The following is a 27652-nucleotide window of genomic DNA, read 5'->3' on the forward strand; positions in this document are numbered from 1 at the left end:
TTAGTTCGTCCTAAGTATAAAAAGTAAACAGTGGAAGAAAAACGGAAACAGAGATTGAGACCTGACGAAATAGATAGACCTATTTGGTTCATTTCATTTCTTAGAATCATTAAGTATAAACAAGGGAACAGTGAGAACTGAACGGATCGTGTAAAAGGACCTAGTTTTCCGAACTAAAAACGAGAACGGAAACTGAAACTGAATTAAGAACAGATATGACTGTTTAAAAGGACCTTAAAAGGACCTGAATAAGTAGTTTTCGTTTCATCGTAATATCTGAATTTGAAACACGTGATTCGCGCTGCAAGCTGGCATTCGTAATTTGTGTAAAAGCTTATCAACGTTTACAGAAGTTATCGGTGGTACGTTTCCTTGAGTAGTGCATTGGGAATGCGTACACACGTGAAACGGAAGTCAGCACCTTGCGGTCTCGACAATTTCAGGGCTTCCACACGGACAGTGCAGTTCGACGCACCTGCCACTGCAACCGACTTGCGGTACCGGATGTAGGATTTGTTGAGTTCGCGCTGGGAATTGCATATTCCAGTTCTAGGTTATAGCTTTGTTATTAGCCTAGCGAACGGTGAACGGTCTCTGCATTAAATTTCACGTATTGCAAGGGAAACGACTTATTTGTAATCAATACATTCAAAAACTAGTACACTCACTCTAAAATTATATTTCGATATACCAACAGTCGATGTGTTTATATACTGGACAACTGTGTATGATAGAATTCTAGATTTTTTTTTTATTGAAGCTTTCAAATTTCAAAAGAGCTTCATTAACAATATGTGTGTAGAACTACGATTTGTTAACATGTGTGAGATTATGCTTTAATATTACAGTTCTTCGAGAAGGACAGAACGAATTCTAGATCTACTAGTGTTTGTAATATTCGAAGAAATAAATACATAAATTGCAATTGGAAGCTAAAACTGTTTAAGAGAATCCACGAATATAAGAATAGCACGATACTTATACTGTTATGGCATAAATTAGATCTAATTTACAAGATAAATTATTGGCATACCTATATATAGGGTGTTCCATTTAAATCGCAATGGTTAAATATCTTATGAGGAGAAGAAGCTATCAAAAAAATGTTTTCACAAAAGTTATTTGGTTCAAATGAACAAATTATGTGGAGTAAATAATTTTGTTGTAAGTAAAGAAGTGAAGTTGATTTGAAGAACAAATTAATTTTTTTAAAATGGAACCTTATATATTTTTAATTTAAATTGAAGATTGTACTCGGTAGATTTAACACAAAGTTTGTTAGGTTTACAATTACGAAAAATGTATAAGAAAATAAATTATAAGAGTACGTGATACAACGCATGGTTTCCTTCGAATTTACAGAAGTCACTCGATACACCCAGGAAGTGCAAGTTTAATCTACTTGACCGCTCTGTGCAATCGGTTGGCACTCCCTGTGTGCAGCAACAGTAAATCGGATCAAACACAATTGATCGCTCAAGACCGCTTCCCTGACTACAAATCATGCCAGAAACGACTCCTACTGTTACACCATGCCAGCTTGGCTCCTTGTTTGAGGGACAGCGAGCGTGTTTCTTTAGAAAGAGAACAAATGTACAGGATGTTCCACTGAATCTAATCCAATGCTATTTTAAAGGCGACTTTGCCGATTTCAATGAGGTTAAAGTAATAGTCAGCTAGTATCCTCAACCTACAAGTAAAGGTCACCCATTTTTAATTTTGAAGTTACAGGCTTCACAAGATATTGAATTATGCGCCCTTATTTTATTACAGATTTATTTTATTACAGTGGCATGCTAGGCTACCACCTGTAATTTACCTACTGAAGGAATATCTAATACTTTCTTTTCTTGTTTCGTTTTCCTTCTTTGTGCAATGTGTAATATATATAACGTATTTCTTTAATTTACTCATATATTCTTTCATAGTTATATACATATATTTTTATTTCTTATAGACATAGTGATTTCATTTCTCTTTAATTAATATATACAATCTAATAAGAAGCATCTGTGGCTATGGAGTGATAATTTATTGATTCAAGATCCAAACACGTTTTCCTAATCTCTAAAAATTAACTTTAAAACAAGATATAAGGTAAATAACGGGTAATTAATACGCAGTGAGTGTTCATGCGCGTAAGATATGAACCGCTCACTGCAGAAATCAATTAACTCTACTTTTTGATTGATCTTATTCAAGTGTCAAAGCACTTGGTATATTCATAACTTTTTATATTTATAATAACTTTCCTAAATAATAAAGATTAACACCATTAAATTTCAAAATTTTGTTGACCATAGAATAATAAATAATTTATTTCAGAGGCCATTTTGATCGCATTTCTCGACTTTTTGTTTTATGGCGAATTGATTTGTGCAATTAACGGCTCATATACAAACAACATGTCTCTTTTAAGCACGTAGAATATGCACGTACAGTGAGTCACATTACAAATGAAAAGTTCAACGGACAAAAAATGTAAGTCATATTATAAATTAGAAAATACTACTCATTTCTGTAGCCACACGTACAGTCAGTCCCATAAGTATTCGCACCCACTATATCTATTGAAGAAATTTGTTTAATTTAAATGACAGTCTTCATGTTTCCAAATCAATTTACCATTATAAATATGTACATGAATAAACTTCACACATGTATATATTTACAATTAAAAATTTCTTCAATGAATATAGATGGTACTTATACATACTAAATTTGAAGTCATTATCGATTAATGATCTTGCTTTGTTCTACTATAAACTGGGAGCTTTCATTGTACCCAGACGGGTGCGTGCTATTTAGGTTGACCGTTTGAGGCGTTCTCGTAAAAATAACGATTGCGCACGTAGCCTTGACATCATTAAAGAACTCATGGGTGCAATACGAGATCGCAGCCAAGCGAAACGTCGCGTTTCATTTCAACGTGACTGCTAGAGGCGCTAGGCGTCTGAGAAAAGTTGTCCACTACCACTGCCGAGGTAAATGCTTCTTCTAGACGTAACGTTTAACCTTTTCTTCTCGTGTCTTCATCAATTTCTTATCGTCGATTTTTCCGGCGTTATCGACCGAGGCGTTCGTTTCAAACATATTTAATTAACCGGTTTCCATATTTTACTAAGTAGGGCGTGTACAATTCAGCTTTGTTTCGCCTATAACAGGGTAAATATCTACACAAACAAAATACATAAAGCGTAATCCATTGTAAGAAAATTCGAGAAAAACGAAGTACCATTTAATATTGTTATTCGTTTCTTTCTTATCATTGCTGAAGTTTGCGATCTTAATGGTAAGTTTTATGTTTAATCATCATTGGATACATTCTAAAATTAATTGCAATATACATATAAACAGAATATAGTCAGTCTCATAAGTATTCGTACCTTCTATGTTTATTAAAGAAATCTGTCTAAATTAAATGATACGTTTTATAGTTTCAAATAAATGTTTCATTATAAACATGATACATGATCTTATATTTATTTGAAAATATCAAACCCATCATTTAATTTAGACAGATTTCTTTAATAGACATAGAAGGTACGAATATTTATGGGACTGACTGATGTATAACACGTGTCAGATTATAAATATACTATAGATGCATTCTTGCGTCGACAAGTGAGTATATTACCGATATATTAGACTCCTTTTTTTTTCTTTATTAAAATTTTAGTGTATGACACGTGTTGTTTTTTGCACAATCCTCAGTCTTAATCCTATATATATTATCATATATTATCATATATTATCATATATTATCATATATTATCATATATTATCATATATTATCATATATTATTATATTATCATATATTATCATATTATCATATATTAAACCTAGATGTACAAAATATATTTTCTTATATAACCATTCATTACAGTTGAGAAATTCACGTTATCAACATACTCGCCGAATATTCTGATTCCTAACTTTGCTAACGCTGTGAAATCCGACGATCTGACGAAATTTTGTAATTAGGAAAAGTTATTGTGCTAGTCTAGTACAAACCGACATAATCAAAGAAAATTTGGAAATAACAAAATTTTGAATCACCCCCACCTTTTTTTGTTAATTTTTATTGACTCTCGAGTTAATCTCAATTTTTAACACACGTGTCTCGTGTATTGTAAGTTGCACAATTTAGCACAACTTGCAAAATTCGATTATCTGTCGCCGTTCGCAAATTGTGCGAATATTACATTTTTTATTCCTTAAAATTCAACATTTTTTATCTTCAAAATGAATAGAGATATCGAGTTCTCATCAATGACACAATGTAGCACAAGTTAGTATACATCTTTCTATAGAAAAAAAAAGTTTGTTTCGGCAAAAGTGCGGGGCTAGTATAATTTTGGTTTTATTTCTTTTCTTAATTGTTATTGATGTTATCGATCTCTTATTTACGGCACAATTCAGCACATATATAGCACAATACGGCACAAAAAAAAAAAACTGAAAATTCAAAAAGTGCGGGGCTATCAAAAATTTTGTTTTGTTCTATATTCTCTTGAGTACGCTTTGACTTACAGAGTTGCAGTTTACGGCACAATACGGCACAAACGTAGCACAATGTAGCACAATTTAAAAAAATCAAAAATTCGAAAAGTGCGGGGCTAACTTCACACACATTTCGAAGGCGGCCTCATTATTTTGTTTCCCGTTCCTCTTTCTAATTCAACAACACGTAAAGAAACATTGGTGGGTTTTGGAAACTCTGAAAAAATATCTACAGGTGAAAAGTACTTTTCTGCGTCACATTCATCTTTTAGTATCGTTCAAATTGCACATGAAATATTTTTAATACAGCCATTATTAACTCTTCCCGTACCATTTCGCTCGACGAAACTAGGACCGGTAACTGATGTTTATGTTTGGGCCAAAATCAGAATTGTCTCAGCTACTCCCCCCCCCCCTTCCGGTTCCTACGCAAGTTTTGGGACACCCTGTATATTGCCTCTACCCCAACTTGGCTCTACTTAAGAGAACATCCCTTTCGCTCGTCAACACAGTGCAACGAAGGAGGTTTTCTTGCATTCATCGAGGTTCTATTGTTCCATCTTGCTTCTGCGTTTCACAGATAGAGTGAGTGTGTGTACGTTCACACAGATTAACACCAAAAGACGAGAGATGAAGCTGCAGGATAGACAAACGGTACGAAAGGATAACTTCTCAGTGGCCTTAAGCGGACAGTTGATTTTAATCCGATTATGGGACTAGAGAATGTTGGCGTTGGAATATCGTTGCGTATTTACAAACATAGCGAATTGTTTTTAGAGGATCGGTCAATTCAGCTTCTCCATCTCGTGATAACCTCGAGTTTGAAAGTTTAATCAATGACGAAGGAAAAGTCCATTCATCGATTTGAAAGAAGAGTTGAGAATAGCCTGGGATTGATTATTTAAAAAAAAGTATTTTCAATATGCCAGGACGCTTACAACACGTTATTAATACTCGATGAAAAGTGATTGTTTTAATTTTATGAATCTCGTTTTTGGTCCAAAACTAAGAATCGGATGGCCCAGACTTGTTCTAGTTACATCATTGAGAAGTCGCATCCTTTGGCTTTCGCCATCTGCCTACCGGCTAGAAGCCATTGCCATGCGCAATAAAGTAGCCTTATCTCGGCCAGTTATAATCCAAATGGCACTGGAGATTTTGAATTTCATTGGGTAAAATGCTGGCAGAAGAGGCTAGAAGAGACGTGCTCTACCTCGGCAATGGTCCAGCTTACACAGTCTATATGGGACGCTTCGGTATAAAGCTTCATTTTGTAGGTTTGCTTCTTGAAAATGTAAAGTTTGATTGTTCAAATTATTAACTTCTTCAGGGACGATTTTTTTGTTGGTATTATTAAATTTTTGTTCTTTTTATTATTGACAGTAATTATAATTATAAAAAGCTAAACGTCCACATATGTGGCCAAGAACGTGAAGAGGTTAATATGCGATATGACGTATAATTTTGAAAGTATGCAAATTTTAGCAAACACAACGTGTTACATTCGAGTATCTGTTTTTCTTCACTTCAAGATTTTCTTATCGTCGTGTCTAAGTTATTAAAAGAATAGCTCATTAAATGTGTTTATAAGTGACATGTTTATAATAGTAAATTGCACAACTTAGTTGTTTTATTCTAGACCTTGTCAATTGATTTATCGAGCGATTCTACGTATTGGATTTCGTGAATTACGTTTCTAGATTCGCTGGTAAAACATAGATGAAGTAGTTTACTAAAGCTAGGGCAACCTCCATTATCTTTCCTAGAACGTGACCTACTGTTTCCTACCTCCGATAGCATAGTTTGTATTTCAAGTTCAACGTGCTTCCGAGAAGAAGCCTTTAAACTATGCCCTCCGGCTTTACTATTTGATAACAGCTATAGTACACAACTTTTACGACATAACGATGTCTCTGAACTTTGACGCTTGATCAATCTACAACACTGCTGTACATCCAACAACATAGAACGCTATTTTTTTAAATGCGTTATAATTAATCGCTTACTTTGATTTAAATCAGAAGGCTATCAAATTCTACGATATCTTCTTGTACCTCGATATTATTTAAACGTGTTTCCTAAAGCTAAAGTTCGAATGATACTTAGGAATCTCTATGAAAAATAAGGCAAGGCACGGAGGTTCGAACCCACGATCTTCGGATCGATAGTCGTATTTAGGAGTCACGAAAAAAGTCACTACCATATTTAAAAGAAACATTATAAATGTTGCTCCTAGCAGAATCACCCAAACTAAACACATCAACTGTATCCGAATCATCATCAGATGATAATCTGCAGCTGTTAAATGAAGATGAAATTTCGTCCAATGAAGAGTGGTGACTCATTTACTAGAGACATTTAATATATATGCACATTTTTTAATTGTTTAATATCAAAGTATGTATTTCTTTGTTGTTTTTTTATTAAATTTAAATGTATTTTGACTTCTTGATTTTCTTTAAATATCAGATTCGTAATGAGTAACCTCCAAAACTCCTATATATAAAATTTCACACAAATCTAATAGCTTTTTAACATACAAGTCGGCCATATTAGATCCGCCATTTTTATTTTTTGTTCTTTTATGCCATATTCGCAATCTACGACCCCAAAATCCCTTGTATATGAAATTTCATTTCATTTCAATATGAAAAGCATTTATTATAAAAATAACTTGTAAGTGAATCGTATAACACGAGCTTGAGTAATAGATGAATTAAAATGTACTACTTTTCGTGTACCAGAAGAAGTTAAAGAAAATGGCTTTATATTGTGTCGAATGAAAAAGTGTTTAAATCGTCAAGCATTTAATTTTCACGTGCGTATAATTTTAGCAGAGAATGAAGTAATTAAATAAGAGTAAGTTATATAAGGTTGTGTATAAACTAAATATGGTGTCAATACTTTGAATTCACACACTAATTATCAGCACCCTCAATTTCTAATTTAATCCTATTACGGTGGTTTTAAAGCAATAGTGTATCGAACAAATGATTTTATCGGAGAATTTTACTCGTAAGCCAATCGTAATGTGAGTAACAATTTATTTTTCCCCGAGAGAAATATCATGTTTTTAAGATTTTCCGATTGGTGGGCTCGATCAGCTCTTCCCTGGCCTTTTTAAGGTTATTTTTAAAGAATCTAAATTCAAATGAAATTCACCTTTTGGCTGTAACACGCTCCAATCAACCAGCGATCGTTGTGTACAGCGTAACAGCGGTACGTCGATAACTGCGGCGAGAAGCTCCAATAAAAAGTAATATCATAGCTGCGTTGGTACTTTACGCTCCCGCATACTTTATGCATACCGCCCTCTAATGGAAGGAATATGACGGGGTGTTTCGCGTGCATAACGCTCAGTTGTCGGATTGTTCGTTCTATCCAGATATAACGTCATTTGTTAAACTGTAACATTACAGTGTCGTTGTTGCTATTCCATTCCAATGATTGGTTAACTAAGTTCCTACCTACTACAGTATTTTCAATAAGTCGGCCAACTGAACATACATAAGAAGAAAATAGTTATTGAAATATGAACATCCTAATTCTGATACCATACGGCCCTGAACGAAAAGTTTAGCTCTGTCCTTGTCTAAAAAGGTGTCAGATTACTAACTGCCGTCGACTTAAGTTGTAAAGATCGATGTCCGATCGACTTTACGACCTCACAAGATCCCTTCCAACGACTATACCAAACTTGGTTTAACTGTCTGTCGGAGGAACAAGAAATATCATGCTTATTTATTGCTATCATTATATCCCCTTTAGACATCATATACAGGGTGATCCGCTCGCTAGTAGACACAATGGACAACCACAACAATAGTTGACCGTCATTGTGGACTTTATGACGATGACCTCCGCAGCAAAAGCGGCTGTATGGGTGAAAATGTGTGTGCCGAGCAGAAACGTCCCTCGGTACACACATTTTCACCCATACAGCCGCTTTTGCTGCGGAGGTCATCGTCATAAAGTCTACAATGACGGTCAACTATTGTTGTGGTTGTCCATTGTGTCTACTAGCAAGTAGATCACCCTGTACTTGCTGGTAAGGATCTTGTGAGGTCGTAAAGTCGGTCGGACATCGATCTTTACAACTTAAGCTGACCGCAATTAGCAATCTGACACCTGTTTAGACAAGAACAGAGCAGAGCTAGAACGTGGGCATGTATACTTTAGAGCCGCGACATCCCTGTCGTCCTACGGATCAGTTAGATACCTGGCCCAATAAAGCAATAACTACTGTTTCGGTTTACGACCTCACAAGATCCCTTCCAGCGACTATACTTGTGAGAAACGCGCGCTGCCCCTCTAGTGGTGAGGACGGGAGGTACCACCACACCTCTAAAGTTGACTTTCCCTGATTTAAACAATTTTCAAACGTTTAATTTTATAAGAAGTGAACTAAATAAATAAAATTAAGAAAACTGATTTCATGTCTATAATACCAATTTGAACATGTACCTACAAAAATTTGTATAACTTATACGTTATTTACAAATTTCAATGATAAGCGATTTCGTGTTATTTTATATTTTTTAATCACAATAAGGTTTCCCAAGTACTACATTGTCTTGTTACGTTGGTTTAAATTGCTGGATATTACTCTTCGTTTCGCAACTGAAAACTGAAATGTCAAGAGCGTTAAAGCAATAACATGAGAAATGAACCGCGAGAAGATGCTTCCTGATCCATGTGCACATTTTTCTTTTCATTTGGTCCACGTATACAGTCAGTATGTTTACAATTATATACAACATTATTTTCGTGGAAGGAACACATCTCTTTCTAATTTTACTATTTGATCTAATTTATATTGAAGTTCTGAAAGTAGTTTTGAAAGAGCAATTGTACTTAAATGAAAAACTACTTTTTGAACCGCGGTTATAAACAAAATGGTTGTATATTTTCTTTTTTGATAAGTTCGTTGAGAAACTTGGTTGTAGACCACTTACAAAAGATAAAAGATTGTGTTTTGGTCTTTTCTTAACGTTTAATCTTTTATTTATGCTCGCTTGGTTAAATGTAGCAAATTTTACATTTATATTCGTATAATTTTATTCATATAAAGAAAGAAGCATGTTTATTTTTTTCTAAGCCTTCTAATTAATTCCAGTGAATTGAAAGCATCACTTTGGTAATAGAAATCGGATAAGAAAGCTTCGCGAATATTATAATCTTACCTCGCTTCGTGCGTAATGAATACAAAAAACTAAACATAGAGAATCCTTGTTTTTACTGTTTATTAAGGGAAAAAAGAAAAAACAAGAATAGTGCAGTTTATAAAAGAAAATTGTACAGAACAGAATAATACAGACCACACATGGTGGCAGACCACACATTTTTCAATACAGAGCAAAGGGGAAGAACAAAAAAGCCATGCACATCCCACACACCAAACTCGCGCATCCATCTGCGGATAAGCGCGATTTTTACCACATTTAAAAAAAAAAAACACACACACACGCACGCAATAAAATAATTACATCTCAACAGTGAACCTAGCGTTAATAACGTTTCATCAAGGTATCCCTCGTAAAAATTGCAAGGTCGATATATCGGGCGGTAAAGTGCTACAAAAGTTAACTTAGATCTGTTTATGTTATTTTTTTTTCCTAAAACCCGGTAGTTACGTTATTGTTCGCGAAGCTGGGTAGAATATAAGCAACGTTGCGTTGAAGACACAGCCTAAGTCCAAGGTTCGTTACGGTTACGTTTATAATGCTATTGGTTAGCCGTAGCTGGTCGGTATTCGTCCGTAATGCATTTTGCTTCCACAATCTCGGCCAGGCGGAATAGCGTGCAATGCGAGGTGGTAGCTATAAACTAGCCGAGCAGGCCTATAGTCGTCGAGGTTGCTAAGGCGTCTGCGTTATAATATATTAGGAGCCCTCCCGGCAACGTTGAAGGGATGGTCGGAGGTAGAAAGAGGCGTTTTCGTCGCCCAAAGGGGACTGCGGTGTGCCACACGCTGTTACCGATAACATCTCATTGTCACAGAACGGCGCGTGAATATATCACACGCTGGCACTATTGGGTGTATTCTTGTTGGACGATTCCACGTGTCGCTGCTAACTAGGACTTTGATGTCTCGTGACAACTACTCGCTAGGCTAAACGGACAGGACGCGACGCCGCGAAACGACTACGGATACTCGCTATTCTTACGCTTTTAGCCGTAGACGCTTTAATTGTGATTAACCCGTTTTATTGCGGAGAACTGCACACGTCTGCTTCCTAGACACCTACGTCGCGACTCGAACGCGTTGGAAGGCTCGTTAATAACGAATAAATTCCTGACTTCGAGGGCTTACCTATTTTCTGATCGAGTTATTCTCGTTTCGCTACCATTGAATCTATTTCGAATGACAATCAGTAGGCAATTATTTTAAGGAAACTCGTCCCAGTAGTTACGATGCCCTTCTATTCCAGATAGCATCATCCAATTTTAATTTCGCTTTCTCGCGTACTGTTACGAATTGTTGTTACACAACGCACGTAATGATTATTATTGTATGGAATACTCTATTTCAACCTAATATTGTTAATAGTCGTTCGTTACTTAGAATCTTAAATTTTCACTTTTATGTTTTCAATTAATATTATGGAGGTTCAAGTTATAATTATTGTTATACTCGATTCGAAAGGTGTTAACTGTTTTATGTACAGATTGAACTTATTTATTTTTATTTCTAACTTAAGGGGGTATCCTGAATTAGGAGGTCTAAAAAAAGCGGTTTTTCGTGAATTTTTTTAGGACGGAAAAAAATAATTAATTCTATCGAACTTTTTATCCTATTTTCATACATATTTGAGTAGTTTGTACAAATTTTTTCAACAAGAAATATTCCAATTAAGTCGACTGCGACGCACATTTGTAGAGCACCTCACAATTAAAATCTTCTATCGGCGGGAAAGATGCAGGTCGTAATTCTGGTTTGACACAAAACAACCAAAAGAAATTTTCATTTCCATACATTTTTCTTCTATGTGAACTAAGAAAATTCATACAAAAAAAATTGTAAACAACTTTTTTATCAAGTTAAAGTGATTTTTTTCATCCAAAGAACTCGTTCTTTTTTTCAAACTTGCAGTAATTTCACATTTCACAATTTTTGCGGGTTTTTCTTAGTTCACATAGAAGAAAAATGTATGGAAATGAAAATTTCTTTTGGTTGTTTTGTGTCAAACCAGAATTACGACCTGCATCTTTCTCGCCGATAGGAGGTTTTAATTGTGAGGTGCTCTACAAATGTGCGTCGCAGTCGACTCAATTGGAATATTTCTTGTTGAAAAAATTTGTACAAACTACTCAAATATGTATAAAAATAGGATAAAAAGTTCGATAGAATGAATTATTTTTTTCCGTCCTAAAAAAATTCACGAAAAACCGCTTTTTTTAGACCTCCTAATTCAGGATACCCCCTTAAAAGACATACGACTGATTTTACTATAGACATAGGATGACGTTTTCGAAACATGATTGAAACATATAATAATATTATTGATAATGATAATAAAAGTAATAATAATAATAATAATAATAATTTGCAGGTATGTATCACAGCAGTGCGCGAGCACGTAGCAAGGTATTACTTCCGAGTTCCATTTCATCAATGGGGGATCGTCATCGAGGCGTGCGCTTATGGACGGTACTGGGTTCAAAGCGAAAGGGCGGTGAGAATAAAGAAATTGTAGAACATTAGCGTATATTAAATGATCAGCCATTCTAATATGAAGTCATTTTAAATATGAATTATTCCCTTCCTTGAAATATTCTGGCTGCTTAAGGTTTTTAAAATATTTCTACTAAATTATACAACAAAAACTGCCAAAGAGTCGGTCGGAAACCGTGGTAGCGATCGAATATGTTTAACAACACTGTGCGTGCTGTAAACGCGAGTTTCGAATATATACCGCGATTGTACCGTGATCCTTGTGTATATGTAAATGTTCAAGTGCGAAATTTAAGCGAATATACAGTGAGCCACCAATTAACTGTAGTAAACCAAACCTTAAAACCAAGCACACGCCTACTTCGGTGCAATCTATTCACCGAAATGGCCTCTGAGCAAGGTAGACATGTCCACCAACCCCAACAAAGTCCCAGAAATCCCCACCGGCGAAGTTACATAAACGTAGTTCAAAGCGATTGCTTCCTCAAAAAAGACCAGGCAATAATAATCGAAGCTAAAGACGGAATACATCTAAAAGACTACGCCCAGGCACTGGGTAAAATCGTAAACCCCACAAACGTCAGATTCATATCACGTATATCAAATGGAAGAATGTGTCTTTCTAGCGAGCAAGGAAATCGCAGACAACCTTACAGATAAACATAAACATATCAGAGTCAACGATTCTACTCTGTCCTTGAGACCGCTAATTAGTAAAGCCCAACGTATAATACTGTCGAATGTTTATCCAACAATACCACATGCCACAATCGAAGAAATTTTCGACAAACTAGGAGTAAGAAGAGAATCAGCTGTTTCCTTCATCAAAGCAGGAATGATAGAAGAAGGTTTTACGCACATACTCAGCTTCCGTCGCCAATTATATGTGCACCCAGATGATACATATAAAATCCCAAATAACATAAAAATTGAGCATGAACAAACCACGTACTGGATCTATCCGTCAACAGATACGCTAAAATGCTTTATTTGCAAACTAGAGGGTCATTTAGCAAAAAATTGCAACACCACCGAAATCCAACGTACAACCTATAACCTTCCACAAACAACTGGTGCAGTTAACGCCCAAGAAGTTGAAACAGTAGAAATTGCATCTAACATAAACAACGATGAAACGCCCAAAAACCCAGAAAATATCAACCGTAGCAATGAAATAGAAATTATGGATATAGACACACCATTCAAATCATTAAAACGCACCAGATCTGAAATAACAGACGACTCAAGCCACTCCTTAGAAAAACCGAACGATGCAACCCTTGCGCCAGAAAAACCAGTCAGCCTTCTAGAAATCTTAAATAAGGAACCTAAATTCAAGTCACCAAAAAAAAAGAAAGAAAATAGAGGAAATAGTACAACAACTAGTGGAAAAAGCGTGGAGGATATGCTACAATCAATTAAACATATACTCGAAACACCTGGAAAAATGCTAAACTTTAACCAATTCAAAAGTTTTATCGAAAAAGCGACGGGATCACCCAACACCAAAGAAATTGCTTCAGAATACACAGAAGATGCAGAGGTCTTAGCAACCTTCATGAAGGAGCTATACCCCCACCTTACAGAGCGTTGTATCAAAAATCGATTCACGAGAATCACCAGAAAATTAACTAAACATACTGAAATTGATCTTCAAACACATTCCCCAGCCCCCAGCCCCCTATTGCTCCGAAGAAAAATACACCAATTAAGCATAAAATACACTAATAAGCACTTTATCTTGACAAACCAAATGTCACACAAAATCCTACAATGGAACGTTAACAGTCTTAAAACACGGTTCAAATTCTTACAAAAATTACTTCTGGAGCACCGACCAAACATTCTGTGTCTACAGGAAACCAGATTCAAACAGAACGAAGTTATTAATATCAAAAACTTCAATATTGTTCAAGAAAACAGAAGAAATACCCTGATTGCGAGTGGTGGAGTTGCGATCTTCCTAAAAAAAAAAACATCAACTATATGGAAGTAGTACTTAGAACTAATATCGAGGCAGTTGCAATTTTAGCCATCTTAGGTCAACGAGAAATATGCATTTGCAACGTTTATATTCTCAACAATTATCAAATTCAAGAAGCTGAGTTAATAAATCTTCTTGAACAACTCCCTAAACCTTTTATAGTAGTGGGCGATTTTAACTGCCATAACGTAATATGGGGATCCGCAAACACAGATGCCAGAGGGAAAATACTGGAAAACATAATACTCAAATCAGAAATCTCCTTACTAAACACCAATAAACCCACTCACTTCAACGTATCAAACGGTTCGTATAGCACAATAAACTTAGCCTTCTGTAGCCCGAGTCTATTTAATATCATCGAACACGCAACCTCTAACGAATTATATAATAGTGACCACTTTCCGATTTTTGTGGAGCTAAAAGAATCAAACTCAAATGATCCTATATTCCAACCCAGGTGGAAATGTAGAAAAGCAGACTGGTCACTGTACTGTCACGAAATAACCCAAGATCTCTCATCACTACAAACGCCCAACCCTTCAAATTGTAACGAGATAAACCAATTATTGGAAGAATTTGAAAAATTAATCATTCAAGCTGCAACAAAGTCCATACCAAAAACATCAAATAGCACAGGAAAAAAGAATCTCCCATGGTGGAATGATGAATGTGAGAATGCGATAAAAGAAAAGAAACATGCCTTCATTGTATACAAGAAACACAACACCTACAACAACTTAATAGAGTTTAAACGGACAAGAGCCAAGGCTAGAAAAATTCTCAAACAAGCTAAAAGAAACTCATGGATCGATTATGTTTCGTCATTAACAAAAAATACTCTCGGTGATGCAATGTGGAACAAACTAAAGAAAATTAACGGACAAAAAACAAACCTCTTAATTACCGCAATCAAAAATACAAACAATTCACTTATCACAGATTCCGAAGAAATCTCTAACTTATTAGCCAATAGTTTTGTAAAAAGTTCAAGTGATGAAAATTTTGACTCAAGATTCCTCAGCATTAAAACAAACGCCGAAATCTCGAGACATGAAATTAGTCTATCTCCAGAAAACACCCATCCCCTAAATACGGAGCTACGAATGACTGAGTTGAAATCTGCACTAAAGTGTACTCGAAATTCCAGCGCAGGATCTGATAATATCCCGAATATTTTCATTAAACAATTACCAAAAAGAGGACTAGAGTACCTACTTGGAACGTATAACTGTATTTGGCTTAACGGTGTATTCTCTACCAAGTGGCACGAAGCGATTGTTGTACCCGTACCAAAGCACGGAAAAAATAAACTTCACCCTGACAGCTACCGACTCATCGCTCTCACGTGCTGTCTATGTAAGATACTAGAAAAGATAATAAATATAAGATTGCGATGGTACCTAGAGACCAACAATCTGTTAGATAAGAATCAAAATGGGTTCAGACAACATCGTTCCACAATTGACAGCCTCGCCATGTTAGATACCAACATATGTGAAGCCTTCGCAAATAAACAGCATTTAATAGCAGTATGCCTGGACATTGAAAAGGCCTACGATATGTTTTGGAGGTACCGAATCATACAACAACTTAAACAGTGGAACCTTAACGGAAATATACTCAAATTCATCTCAAATTTTCTGGAAAATAGATTCATCTATGTCAGAGTTAATGGCAAACTTTCAAAAAAAACTGAAATCTCAAATGGAGTACCACAAGGATCAGTTTTGAGTGTAACGCTATTCCTAGTAGCCATAAACGATATCGTAGTAGCCTTGTCCAAACCAGTAAAGTACACTATTTTTGCCGACGATTGCACCTTCTTTGTTACTGGAAGGAACATAACTACCAGCCAACAAATCCTTCAAGACTGCCTAAACAAACCTCAAAACCTTGCTTTACAAACCGGTTACAAATTTTCCAAATGCAAAACAACTGTTACGATCTTCTCAAACAAAAAAACAGATCAAAATCAACAGCTGCAACTGCACCTAGATCAACACCAACTTACAATGACGAACACGCCTAAAATCCTTGGTCTAACCTTTGACAACAAACACACCTGGATTCCATTTTTAAAAAACCTTAAAACAGAATGCCTCAGAAGACTAAATATATTAAAAGTCATCGCATCTAAAAATTGGGGAGCTGAATTTCAAGTCTTAATCAAATCATATAAAGCCTTAGTTCTATCCAAGCTCGACTATGGATCAATTGTATATAGCTCTCCAAAACCAAGTACTTTAAAAATACTATCGCCCATACACAACGCGGGAGCCAGGATAGCAACTGGGGCTTACTGCACTAGTCCGATCACTGCGATCTTAAGCGAAGCTAACATCCCACCGTTAGAAACCCAGAAGAAAACAACTGAGCTTATCATATGCAGCATCTAAAATGTCAACGTCTTCAAATCCTGTCTATAAACAAATAACAACCGACAACCTTAGCAGTGTTTTTGGAAAGAAACCTAATCTACCGAAACCTTTGAATTTTCTCCTAAGAGAATATCTAATGGACCTAAATATCAACACACCACTCGTCGCACCGAGGAAACACTACAAATCTCCACCGTGGACAATAGAAACCCCCCTTATAATCGACAAATTTTTAAAAGTAGGCATCGTTAAAACACTATATATCGAAATAACAAATGAATACCAAAATCACAAACAAGTATTTACCGACGGTTCAAAATCCCCCCAAGGGACCGGATGTGCAGTATGCCTCCCTGACATAGATCTAAAATTCAAACTTCCAAATGGATTTACAGTTTTTAGCAGTGAGGCATTCGCAGTTCAACAAGCCTTAAAGTATATAGAGAAAGAAACACACAACAAATTTATTATATTTTCAGACTCCAAAAGTGTAATATTGGCCTTACAAAACTGTGAAAGCAGCGACACAACAATCCGGAACATCATCGAGCTAAATGCTACACTTAGTCAGAATGGAAAAGAAATACTGTATTCTTGGATACCCTCCCATGTTAACATTGAAGGCAACGAGAAGGCCGACATAGTAGCAAAAGCTGCTGTTTCCAGCACAGCCGAAATAAGCAACTATCCTGTCTCCTACAAGGATCTTCAGAAATTTTTCATTAAAGCGATCACAGACCGGTGGAATGAGGAATGGAAAAATTCAAAACCGACAAAACTTCAAAAAATAAGAGACAATATAAATGAAATAAACCCAGCTTTGCGGCTAAACAGAAAAGATCAAGTAAAACTGACACGATTAAGAATAGGTCACACCAGCTGGTCGCACTCGTACCTCATAACCAAATCCGAACCAAATAACTGCGATACCTGCAGGACTCAAAACTCCATTGAACATATACTGGTTACATGCCCAAAGTACAACACGATAAGGACACTATTTGAGCTACCCAATTCACTGAGCGTACTACGAGAACAGGACTCCGGCAAACAGACATTAAGCTTCCTAAAAGATATTGGACTGTACCACTTAATATAGACTTATTCTACTAACTCGTTACTGCGGTCACTAATAACCTTAGAAGGTGCATGTGACCTAAAGCAAACCATAATAATAATAATAATAATAATAATAAAAAATGCTAAAGTTACAACTGTTTATAAATCTTGAATAAAACAAAATCATTTTTCATTGGTTCGGACCATCAGAGGAATGAAATCGCGTTCACATTCTGGCCCAATATTACACGTAACTATGAACAAAATTTAGCAAGATAATTGTAAATTGAACAGAATCCTGCGTATACCTATCTATGTATAACTAAACGTACAAAATTTCAAAAGTGAATATCCATTACGTTGGCTGCAATGAAAATTTGACAATTGTTTCGAAACTGGTAAAAAATACCAGAGTACCTCCTTAAGATAGAAACAATGGTTATGGAAGTTTTAAATCTCGACCCTTCGTCGTTGCATTAAAATGCAAATGTTTTTTGCGAAAATTAAATGGAATTAATTAATTTATGCAAAACATGCTCTAATTAATTTGGCTCAATTATTAGCTTCTACATGTCTGTGTGTTTTACTATTTCGTACATACTGTAAATGTATCTCTATGCGCGTAGCTTGAATAAACTGAGAGAAAGGTCGGCGATGCTAGCAATTATCAGAATTCCTTTTCATTCTGCAGTCTTTGAAGGGAACAACACACCCAACGAAACAATCGAGATGGCCGCGATTAATTAACGATGCTTGTCGATTCTCCTCGTTAAATACTCAAATGTATTGACGGTATTTTTTCATATAAAAAATTTAGTTACAGGTTACCGTTCGTAGAAAATTTGGTAAAAAACGTGTTTATCGTTGCGCGCCCGGTTTATTCATGACGGAAACCTTTTGTAACTATCTGGGCCCGCGTTGCTGATTAATTTTATTAGGCGAGCAAACTTTCAAAAGAAGCGAAGCCATCGTGTCGTAGATAGTATCGTTCCGTCAAAGTAGAATGCATAAATAAATTACATAGTAGCGTCATCGGGATCTTGCGGAGCTTGAAGGTGCAAAAGCAGTCGTGGCGAGTAACGTGTATCGTCGTGGGGCTTGTAAATGAGGGAATAACAATCGCGGATGGTGAGATAAAAGGGGAGCGCGGGCAGTGCCACGGTGTTCTACACCGTCGACGGCAAATTCTCCCCAATTACGGTATTCTCCGCGAACTGTACAACCTGGTTCCTTGTATAATAATGTAACAGTTGCCCTAAGGGTCTAAGGAGGCTCCCACTAGCTGCGCCACTTTATCCTCTCTCCCCAAGGATTATTTGGTTGTCGGATGTGCACGATTTACTTTTATTTGCCAAATCAGCCGTATAATAGAAACGACGTACCGGCTAAGGTTTTTTCTTCACTCTGGAGATGCGCTGAGAATTGTCATAATCCAAAAAAGCGAAATAAATCATACGATTTCAAGTGCAAGTTTGAGTTTTATTCCACAATTTCATAATATTGATATCGTTTTTCTTACTCAATGTTCAGTCACTTATAGATGGGAGTACATATTTCAAAAATAGAGTTTTCCATTAAACGACTGTCAGGATTAAGGTGGACAGGAACGTGTTTTGGTCTAAGAAACTACTCACACCAATTCAGTTATAAAAGAATAAAGAACTATACAGGGTGTCCCAAAAATGTTGTAACACCTTGAAAGGGGTGGTTTAGGAGGTAATTTCAAACAACTTTTTCCTTAGCGAAAATGTTGTCCGAGGTTTCGTTAAGGAGATATTAAGCTAAAAACCCCGACCAATCAGAGCGCGAGTATGCCGGTTGAGCGTAGGCTACGCGCTAGGCGGCTGCGCTCATACGCTACTGCGGGCGCTCCAACGGTATACTCGCGCTCTGATTGGTCAGTGTTTTCCGTTAATATTTCCTTAACGAAGCCTCGGACAACATTTTCGCTAAGGAAGAAATTGTTTCAAATCACCTCCCGAACCACCCCTTTCAAGGTGTTACAACATTTTTGGGACACCCTGTATATTTAGATCTGGTAAAGATAATACACGTGACCATGTTAGACACGTTTTTCTACAGAACACCAGCTACATACTTACTCGACGCTACTGCTTACCTGTGATTACCAATCCCATAACAAATTCAAAACAGTAAAAAAATTACGCCAAGTACATGAAAAAGTGGAGTACTCAAGGAGTTATCATAGAAAAATAGAAGATCCCCATAAAAAACTACAAGAAAGTAGAAAAATATGTGAAATCGAAATGAGCTGCCAGTACATCAAACTCCTTTCCAATAAAGTGGACAATAAAGGCGACACTATGTAACACAATGTAAAATTCGGTGGTTTCCAACTATGCGTAGCTAAAATGCTGTGTTCAACAGTGCTGACCTTCAGACCCTAATGACAACTCATGCAAAGTGACTGCTCCGCATTTTGGTGGTAAAATGAAGAAGCTAAATAGCGTATCTGCCACAAACTGAAGACTGTTTAGAAGTTTGCTTAGATTTCCGCGGCCTGGAAGTTAAATGCTTGGCGTGGCCAGGCAAGGCATTCTTAGATCATCAATACCCATACTTTCTCTCTCACAGACTTTTAGGTAATTTGTCAATTTAAAACCCTGACAATATTATGAGCACACTTTCATTGTATTGGGTTTTAAAATATTTCTAAAGTCATTCATCGACGCCAATACCTTTACTCTCGCAAGCTTTCAGATAATTTGCCAGTTTAAAACTCTGACAATATGCCATAACCGTATGGCAACAACGACCAGGGATGCCCAATTACATCGATCTTATTGATTAACAGTCGAGATACTTGTATATTTCTCACAACGATTTAAATGAAATTCAACTTCTGTTATCAATATTTACAAATATCGTTCGTAACAAAAATTCTTTGATCGAGAATATCGCGATTTGCCAAGAGGGAAATGACAGCGTCTAGGTCTGTGCTCGCGTTCCGTACTTGTCAATGTAAATCAATCTCGCAGCGACAGCTGTTTGTTCGCAAAGACCGTCACTGTATGAAAATTAAAACCGTATATCATACCGAATGTGGTTAACGGTGAGTGCACTTTAAAAACCTGTTATGTACCGCCGTGCATTTCTTTCTTAAGTGTGTGCATTGGAAACCGAATTCTACACGAGTATGAATGCTGTTTCCGTGAGTGTCATACAGATTTAGGTCAGTTTTTCGTGCGAATTTTTTTTTTACCACCATCGTACGCCTGCATAGTGGTTCATTAATCCCTCTTTGAACTCGAAATGCGTTCAAATATCTTGTTATGCGCAGTCGCGCAGATGCAAGTGATTATTGTATTAATAATGATAATCTGCAAGTTTGCTTCGATACTTTCCACACGTTAATAGGACTATACTTATTGTATTTATTTTGTGTGTTCGAAGCAACAATTCGTAAAGCATACAAGAAATATAAACTTCTCAAGTAACAACTTTGGGTTTTCCGTTATGTAGTAGAAAATATTCATCTAGAATTTTAGAGAGAAAATGGAAGTAGATAAAACCATTTTCGCGATAATGTGTGTAAGTGTGAGTCTAAAAACTCGAAAATAAAAGAACAGAATATTCTATGGCTTACAATTTAAGTTTTGAGTTACGAGAGGTGAACTGATTTTATAATACTGATGGAGAGACAAGAATGTAATAAGAACTAGTTTCATAGAAATATCTGTTAAAAAAATAATTTTAATTTGTAAAGAATTGATGATGGGGTTCATATGTATAATTTAATTTCTGTTTACTTTGAGAACATCTCGATTTGAAGGTTCTGGGGTAGGCGCTATGGCGTTTTTCATAGTCTTTTTACGACATGGGATCTTTACCTTCTTCACTGTGTGGTCAGGTCCTTTAGGAAGAAGATCCCATTCTTTATCAGTACGATGTTGAGGTCAGAAGAGTCAACATTTTTTATTAAGACTTAAGAAGGACGTTCGTCTACATTTGGTATAAGGAATAAGCGAAAACTGTCGAGGTGAACCCACAATTAACTTCGGAACTTTTCCATGAATATGGAAAGAGTATGAATCAACAAATCATTCGTCGAGCACTTGAGGAATGTACATAGATATAATGGACGTATTGCTCGAAAAAAGCCGTAAGCGAGTCAATAGAAGAATAAAATTGAATTTTGCAAAAGAGTTTATTTTAAAATGATAAGTCTGGCGAACGAAACTATTTTTAACCGACTTTGAAAAGAACGAGGTTACTCAATCCAACATGTATATATCTATGTATACATATATACTTTTTTTTTTATATGTTTGTTCGCCGATTACGCCGAGATGGCTTAACCAATCGGGATGAAACCTTTTGCATTTTATAGAACATGTCTATCAGTTGGTTCCGTTATGAAAATATTTTGCGATTTGCCACATTTTACCCGTCTTTTTAGCAAAAATATTGCAAAAGAGAGTATTATTTCACGTATGTTCGGTCTGGAATCGATGAAACCCGTTCCATTTTGTTGTCGGGCACGTTTTCGCGACGATCACATTTGCACAAATTTATGAATTTATTATTGTTTCTAACAATACCGCAAAATTCCTATTCTTTGATGTAACTCGGCAAGGAATTTACCGATCACGATGAATCGTTTCACATTTAGTTGCACATGTATTTGTTACGTTCCCGTTCTAAATTCCCTTATTTGGAGTCGGATGTGCGCACCCAGTATTCTTCACGTAGGCATACGAATTCGAGACCAATGCGAAGCTAGGGCGTAGTCCCTCGGAAATCTCGGAATCGTGGAATGTGCTTTCCCGCCACCCCCTTGGCCTATGATTTTAAAAAGTGGTATAAAAAGGGTGACGACGAAGACAATATCGGGTCTAGTCAAAGTCTAGAAAGGGTTCCGTACACGTCTGTGCGTGCTCTTACGAATTGTCTACACGAGAAAACTTAGTGAGATCGGGTTCAAGTCCCCTTCGAGCAAAATCTTAACCATACAGTACGTAGTCTACTGTTAGGCATTATTTTATCGTTGTAGTCGTCCCCCGTTTGCTCGCGTTCGTGAAAACCGAGAAGGATTAGATTCTTGCTTCGCGGAATCGAAACTATACTGTTAACTCAGTTCATATTTGTAACAATTTAGATTACCATTAATACGCCGCGACAATTACTCTTATAACAAATGTAAGTCCCGGTGCATATCAGAATATATGTATAATCATTTTTAATTAGTGTTGATCAATTATAATACCCAGTCCAGTACCCACTAATGTGTACCTTTGCCGCTCGAGGTACATCAAAAAACTGTTACGAGGCCTAATACTAACATTCCTGCGGCTCCCCACGTTAGCCATACGTGGGTTCGTCCGCATATCACCTTCCTTAGGCTCCCTACGTTAGCCATACGTAGGTTCGTCCTCGTGTCTCTACCTTCCTGAGGCTCCCCACGTTAGTCATACGTGGGTTCGTCCTCGATAACCAACCTCCTGGAGCTCCCTACGTTAGCCATACGTAGGTTCGTCTCCGCGTCTACTTCCTCAAGGCACCCAGTGTTACCTAACAACACTGGTCAAGCCATTAACAAAACCATATTCCAATAGAAAAGCCCCGGCTACACAGCCGCCCCCTCCGGCTCGTAACATATTCCTAATGATCCCATGCGTAACAATATATAAATTGTTCAATACATAATCTTTTGGTTATATATTGCCACTAAAAAATGTGAAATAAAATAATTTTTGGAAAAAAAATATAACCGACTTCGAAAAACATTAAAACTTCACTAAAAAGTATGAAATAATTATATTTGCATAAATGATTTAAGTGATATTAATAGATTCGCAACTTCTATTAAATATTTATTTCGATTATGGAAGTGTCCACATATTTATGAGCGGGGGTGTAAGTATCTATGTATTAGTTTTCATATCATGTTTGCACTCCAGTTTAAATTAACATATGTCACCATTGATACAGATATCATACGATATTGCTTAATAATAGACATCTGCAAACTAATCCAAATTCAACAATGAAATACATAATAACGTCCGCTATGTTTCACAGTCACATTTTATCGTAAATTAAACTCATTATATATTCTCGCATTTAACGTATGGAATAGCTAAACCTCAAATATTTGTACGGTATGCGAGTTTAACTATCTAGAATTACCTGAAATTACTCAGCTATTTGTTATCAATTTTATTCGGATAGACTTTCGTTTAATCGCTTATCATTATTTATTTGTTCAGTTATGCTTACTGACGGTTAATTTACACAGTAATTACACGTAAAAATTAAGCTGGAATTTACAAGCAAGGTATATTTATAAAAAATGAAATGATAAACTGCAAAACTTGTCAACTTTAGTGTGAAACGCAAAGTTAACAAAACATGAATTACTGGAATTATATTTTTATTTAACTTCTGATTGCTTAATTGAATTGAAATGACACGTATGCATACATGTCTATGTTACTTACAATATAAATATATTATAATTTTAATATTGATTAAAATATTGTTATTGCAATGTTTATAATCTAAAACGACAACCTTAAATTCATAATCTACCGAATAAATGAATACAATGTATTCGGAGGGTGTAAGAAATTAATGTTGCTGTAAAAATAAAAATACAGAAGAATTCAGAGAAAAGAATATTCAACATTTAACGACCATTCTCCGCGAATCACGGCATCGTTAAAACCGCATTAAAACAAGTTTTTGTTAAGAACGAAGTCACTAAAGACATCAAATTCTCATTAATACGTTGATTCTGGAACTTCAGAATTTACAGACAAAACGCCAAAAGACCAGTTTTGTCGCATTAATGGAATACAATGCGTTAACTATTGACAAAATATTCAATTCTCGTTAGAAAATGATTCGAGAATACTTTAATGTTTTCGTGATCGTTTTTACAGATATCGAATGTTGCTGAACCATTTGTTAAAACCACTATAAGAAGAAAATTGCATGGTACCGTTACTAAATCGGCAATTGGTGTTTCTTGTTTGGAAAGTCTTACTTTTAGTACCCTTCCCTAAGAACACTTTGACTCCTTTCTTGTTTCGTTCCATAAAAGAAGAGAGCACTCCGAACCTTAAAAAAAACTTTCATCCTTAACTCGTTAAAGTCGATACTCTCCGATCGAGTTCTGAGACTTTTATAAAAAAAAAGGATTGAAAATGGTGTCGTGCACCGTAATTGTTGAAAAAAGGTGAAAACACAGCTGTTCGCGTTCCATTAAGAGATGTATTAGAAACAATCTTGCTTCGTTCCATAACAGCAAATGCATCGATATTATGCAGTGGATCCTCGATCATACACGATATAATTAATTTCTCGCTACCTGAAGCAATGGGAAAAATGTTGTTAAATATACAGTGGCGAGCATATAAATAGGGAAAATGTTTTGTTAACATATAAGACGTTGTTCTGCAGTCCCGATTGGTATTTTTCCTTTAATCTTTCCATACTTCAGAAGTACATTTTCTAAGCTTTACAATGCTGTATAGTTATAATTGCTAACGCCGTTTAATTAATAAAAAAAAATAAAAAAAAAAAAAAAAAATAGTAGACTTGAAATAAGGACATTTTTGGAGAGCATCTGTGCAGGGAACTACAGAATTATTTATCAAAAGTATTTTATTCTATAATATAAACAACATATTCACAATAACATATTAATATTTCGTTGGGCCTCCCTTTTTTCTTATTACCTCAGCACAGCGACGTGGCATAGAGTCAATAAGACGAATACAGCGATCGATTGAAATACTTTTCCAAGTTTCTTCAATCACATCGTATAAATCATTTAAATGTGAAAGCCTTTTTGTTTTATTTTCTATATCCATCTATATTTTCGTGATCTTTCATTGTGTATTTTATTATCAACAGTTCCATTTATTTTAATATGATTAAGTGCTTCATGGACAGCGTTAATTGAGATTTTAAGACGCTCAGAAATTTTACGAAGCGTTAATTTTTCATTCCGAAGTCGAATTTCTAGACGCTGCACAGTTGTTATATGTTTGTCACGACCCATTTTTATGTGCAAAAACTGATATACCTAACTGCACTTTACATACGGTACTATTACTTGTACTTTATAATCACATGAACTTACCAAAACATACGTTGAATATAAGAAACTCAGTTTTCCCTATTTAGATGCTCTCCAAAAATGTCCTTATTTCAAGTCTACTATTTTTTTTTAATTAATTAAACGGCGTTAGTAATTAAAACTATACAGCATTGTAAAGCTTAGGACCGTACTTCTGAAGTATGGAAATACTAAGGGAGAAATACCAATCGGGACTGCAGAACAACGTCTTATATGTTAACAAAACATTTTCCCTATTTATATGCTCGCCACTGTAGGTATAGAAATATTACTCTCTCGCTATGAATTATCCATACCATTTAGTTTGTTTTTACGGGAAATTATTATTATTACTTACTTATTTATTTATTGTCGCATCAGCTTGTAAGCCATTAGCGACCACTGTGAGTTACAGGTTCAACGTTTATATACAATAAGTAACTTTAATATTCGGACACTATGAGATTTTTACTTTGTTACATCGTAACTTCATTTCTAATAATACAAATAAAAAACATAATCAAGTATTATATTAACGTATATGTGTAGTAAACAATATTACAAGTTTTACTTACATAATTTACAATAGTTGTTAAATAATACGATTTTCGCGTTACTTTAATATTCGGACACTTGGTAGTGTAGCACCTTTTCTGAGTGTTTACGCAGAGTTACTTCGAGTTAGAAGGAGTGTTTGTTTGCAAATTCGAAATAAATAAAAATTCGAGGTTCCGAGAAATCGAAAATTCCATCTCTAGGAATAACACAAACGAACAAATAGCTTTATCCCTGTGACCAGTCTCCCATTATCGTTTCCGTTCGTCAAACTCTGACCCATGTTCGGTTAAAGCTTTGCAGTATGTTGATTTTGTACAACATTCATTGCATTCACTACATTCTACGTATTGTGTTTACTTGGTTTGAGATTTGTCCAATTTCCACTTTATCCGTAGTAGTTTCTATCAGAGAAAGTATTTTATTGTATGTTTGTTTATTGTTGTTCTATTGCAAAGGGAACACGAAAGCGAAGAGATTACCATTCTGTACTTGCTGCGTGTTTTAGTTGCTTTATTGATTGTAGCGTTTGTTAAAGCGTTTAATTTAAACATCCCGCTTTTAATCGAAGGTGAAAGAAATTCCTGTCGACGGTAATACAAATAGCTCCACTTTAACTATAGGTATGAACGAAAAGAAATTTAATAATTTGACATATCCGGTTGGTTTCCCAATCTGTTAATATCTCGTGTTCGTTTTTATTCATGGTATTGGGTTAGGTCTGGGTTAGGTTTGGAACATTTTATTTTAAATAATATTTTGTCGTCAAAAGAATAATTTCATAGTCATGTGATGACAAAAAACTGATGTACACTCCCGTTCATAAATATGTGGACACTTACCACTTTAAATGAATAACTGATATACATCATAAATTATTATTGTACAATTTTTTGTTGCTAACTTCTGTTTCAGATGCACATTTAGTAACATTTAATAAAATTAAAGTTTTGAGTGGTGCATTAAATTTTATAGAGAAATTATGGGAATCGTTTAGATAAACAAGTTCAAGAAAAATGTCCAATGTCTACCAAACATTTATGCGAGATATTACAAAATAAATTGAATAATATTACTTAAGATACATGAGGAATTAATACCTAAGGTATCAAGATTGGCAAAGGAAATTTTAAGAGCACACGGGAAATACATTAATGAAAAGAAACTTGAATTATTTTTTATTATTACCCATGGAACACTAAATAAATTGTTGATGAAATATGCTCTAGTGTCCCACAGTTAGTGTAAGAACCAGAAATGGGGGGTAGTGGTGCATATCGTTTTTCGTTAATAATTCAAAAACAAAGCACCATTCGACATTTGTGCAGAGGAAATTGTGGTTCAGAATTGTCTAATTGTAAGCTACTCCCCATTTCCAGTTCTTACATTAATGCTGGGACACCCTGTA

General features: G+C 35.6%; 1 protein-coding gene across 3 annotated transcripts in view; it reads left to right on the forward strand.

Annotated features, from left to right (window-relative positions):
- The window catches only part of LOC128881344 (limbic system-associated membrane protein-like), a 457278-nt gene that overhangs the window by 78896 nt on the left and 350730 nt on the right, over positions 1 to 27652 (forward strand). Inside the window, exon 2 of one of the 3 annotated variants that reach the window (XM_054132292.1) lies at positions 12058 to 15156. The exons of the other annotated variants lie outside the window; for them this stretch is intronic. Within the exon in view, the coding sequence (XP_053988267.1) occupies positions 12784 to 14175 (1392 nt within the window). The 5' untranslated portion in view covers positions 12058 to 12783 and the 3' untranslated portion in view covers positions 14176 to 15156. Of the gene's footprint in view, positions 1 to 12057; positions 15157 to 27652 lie in introns of those variants that run through there. 3 annotated transcript variants of the gene reach the window in all.

The sequence above is a fragment of the Hylaeus volcanicus genome, chromosome 8 (assembly GCF_026283585.1).
Source record: "Hylaeus volcanicus isolate JK05 chromosome 8, UHH_iyHylVolc1.0_haploid, whole genome shotgun sequence".
Lineage (NCBI taxonomy): Eukaryota > Metazoa > Arthropoda > Insecta > Hymenoptera > Colletidae > Hylaeus > Hylaeus volcanicus.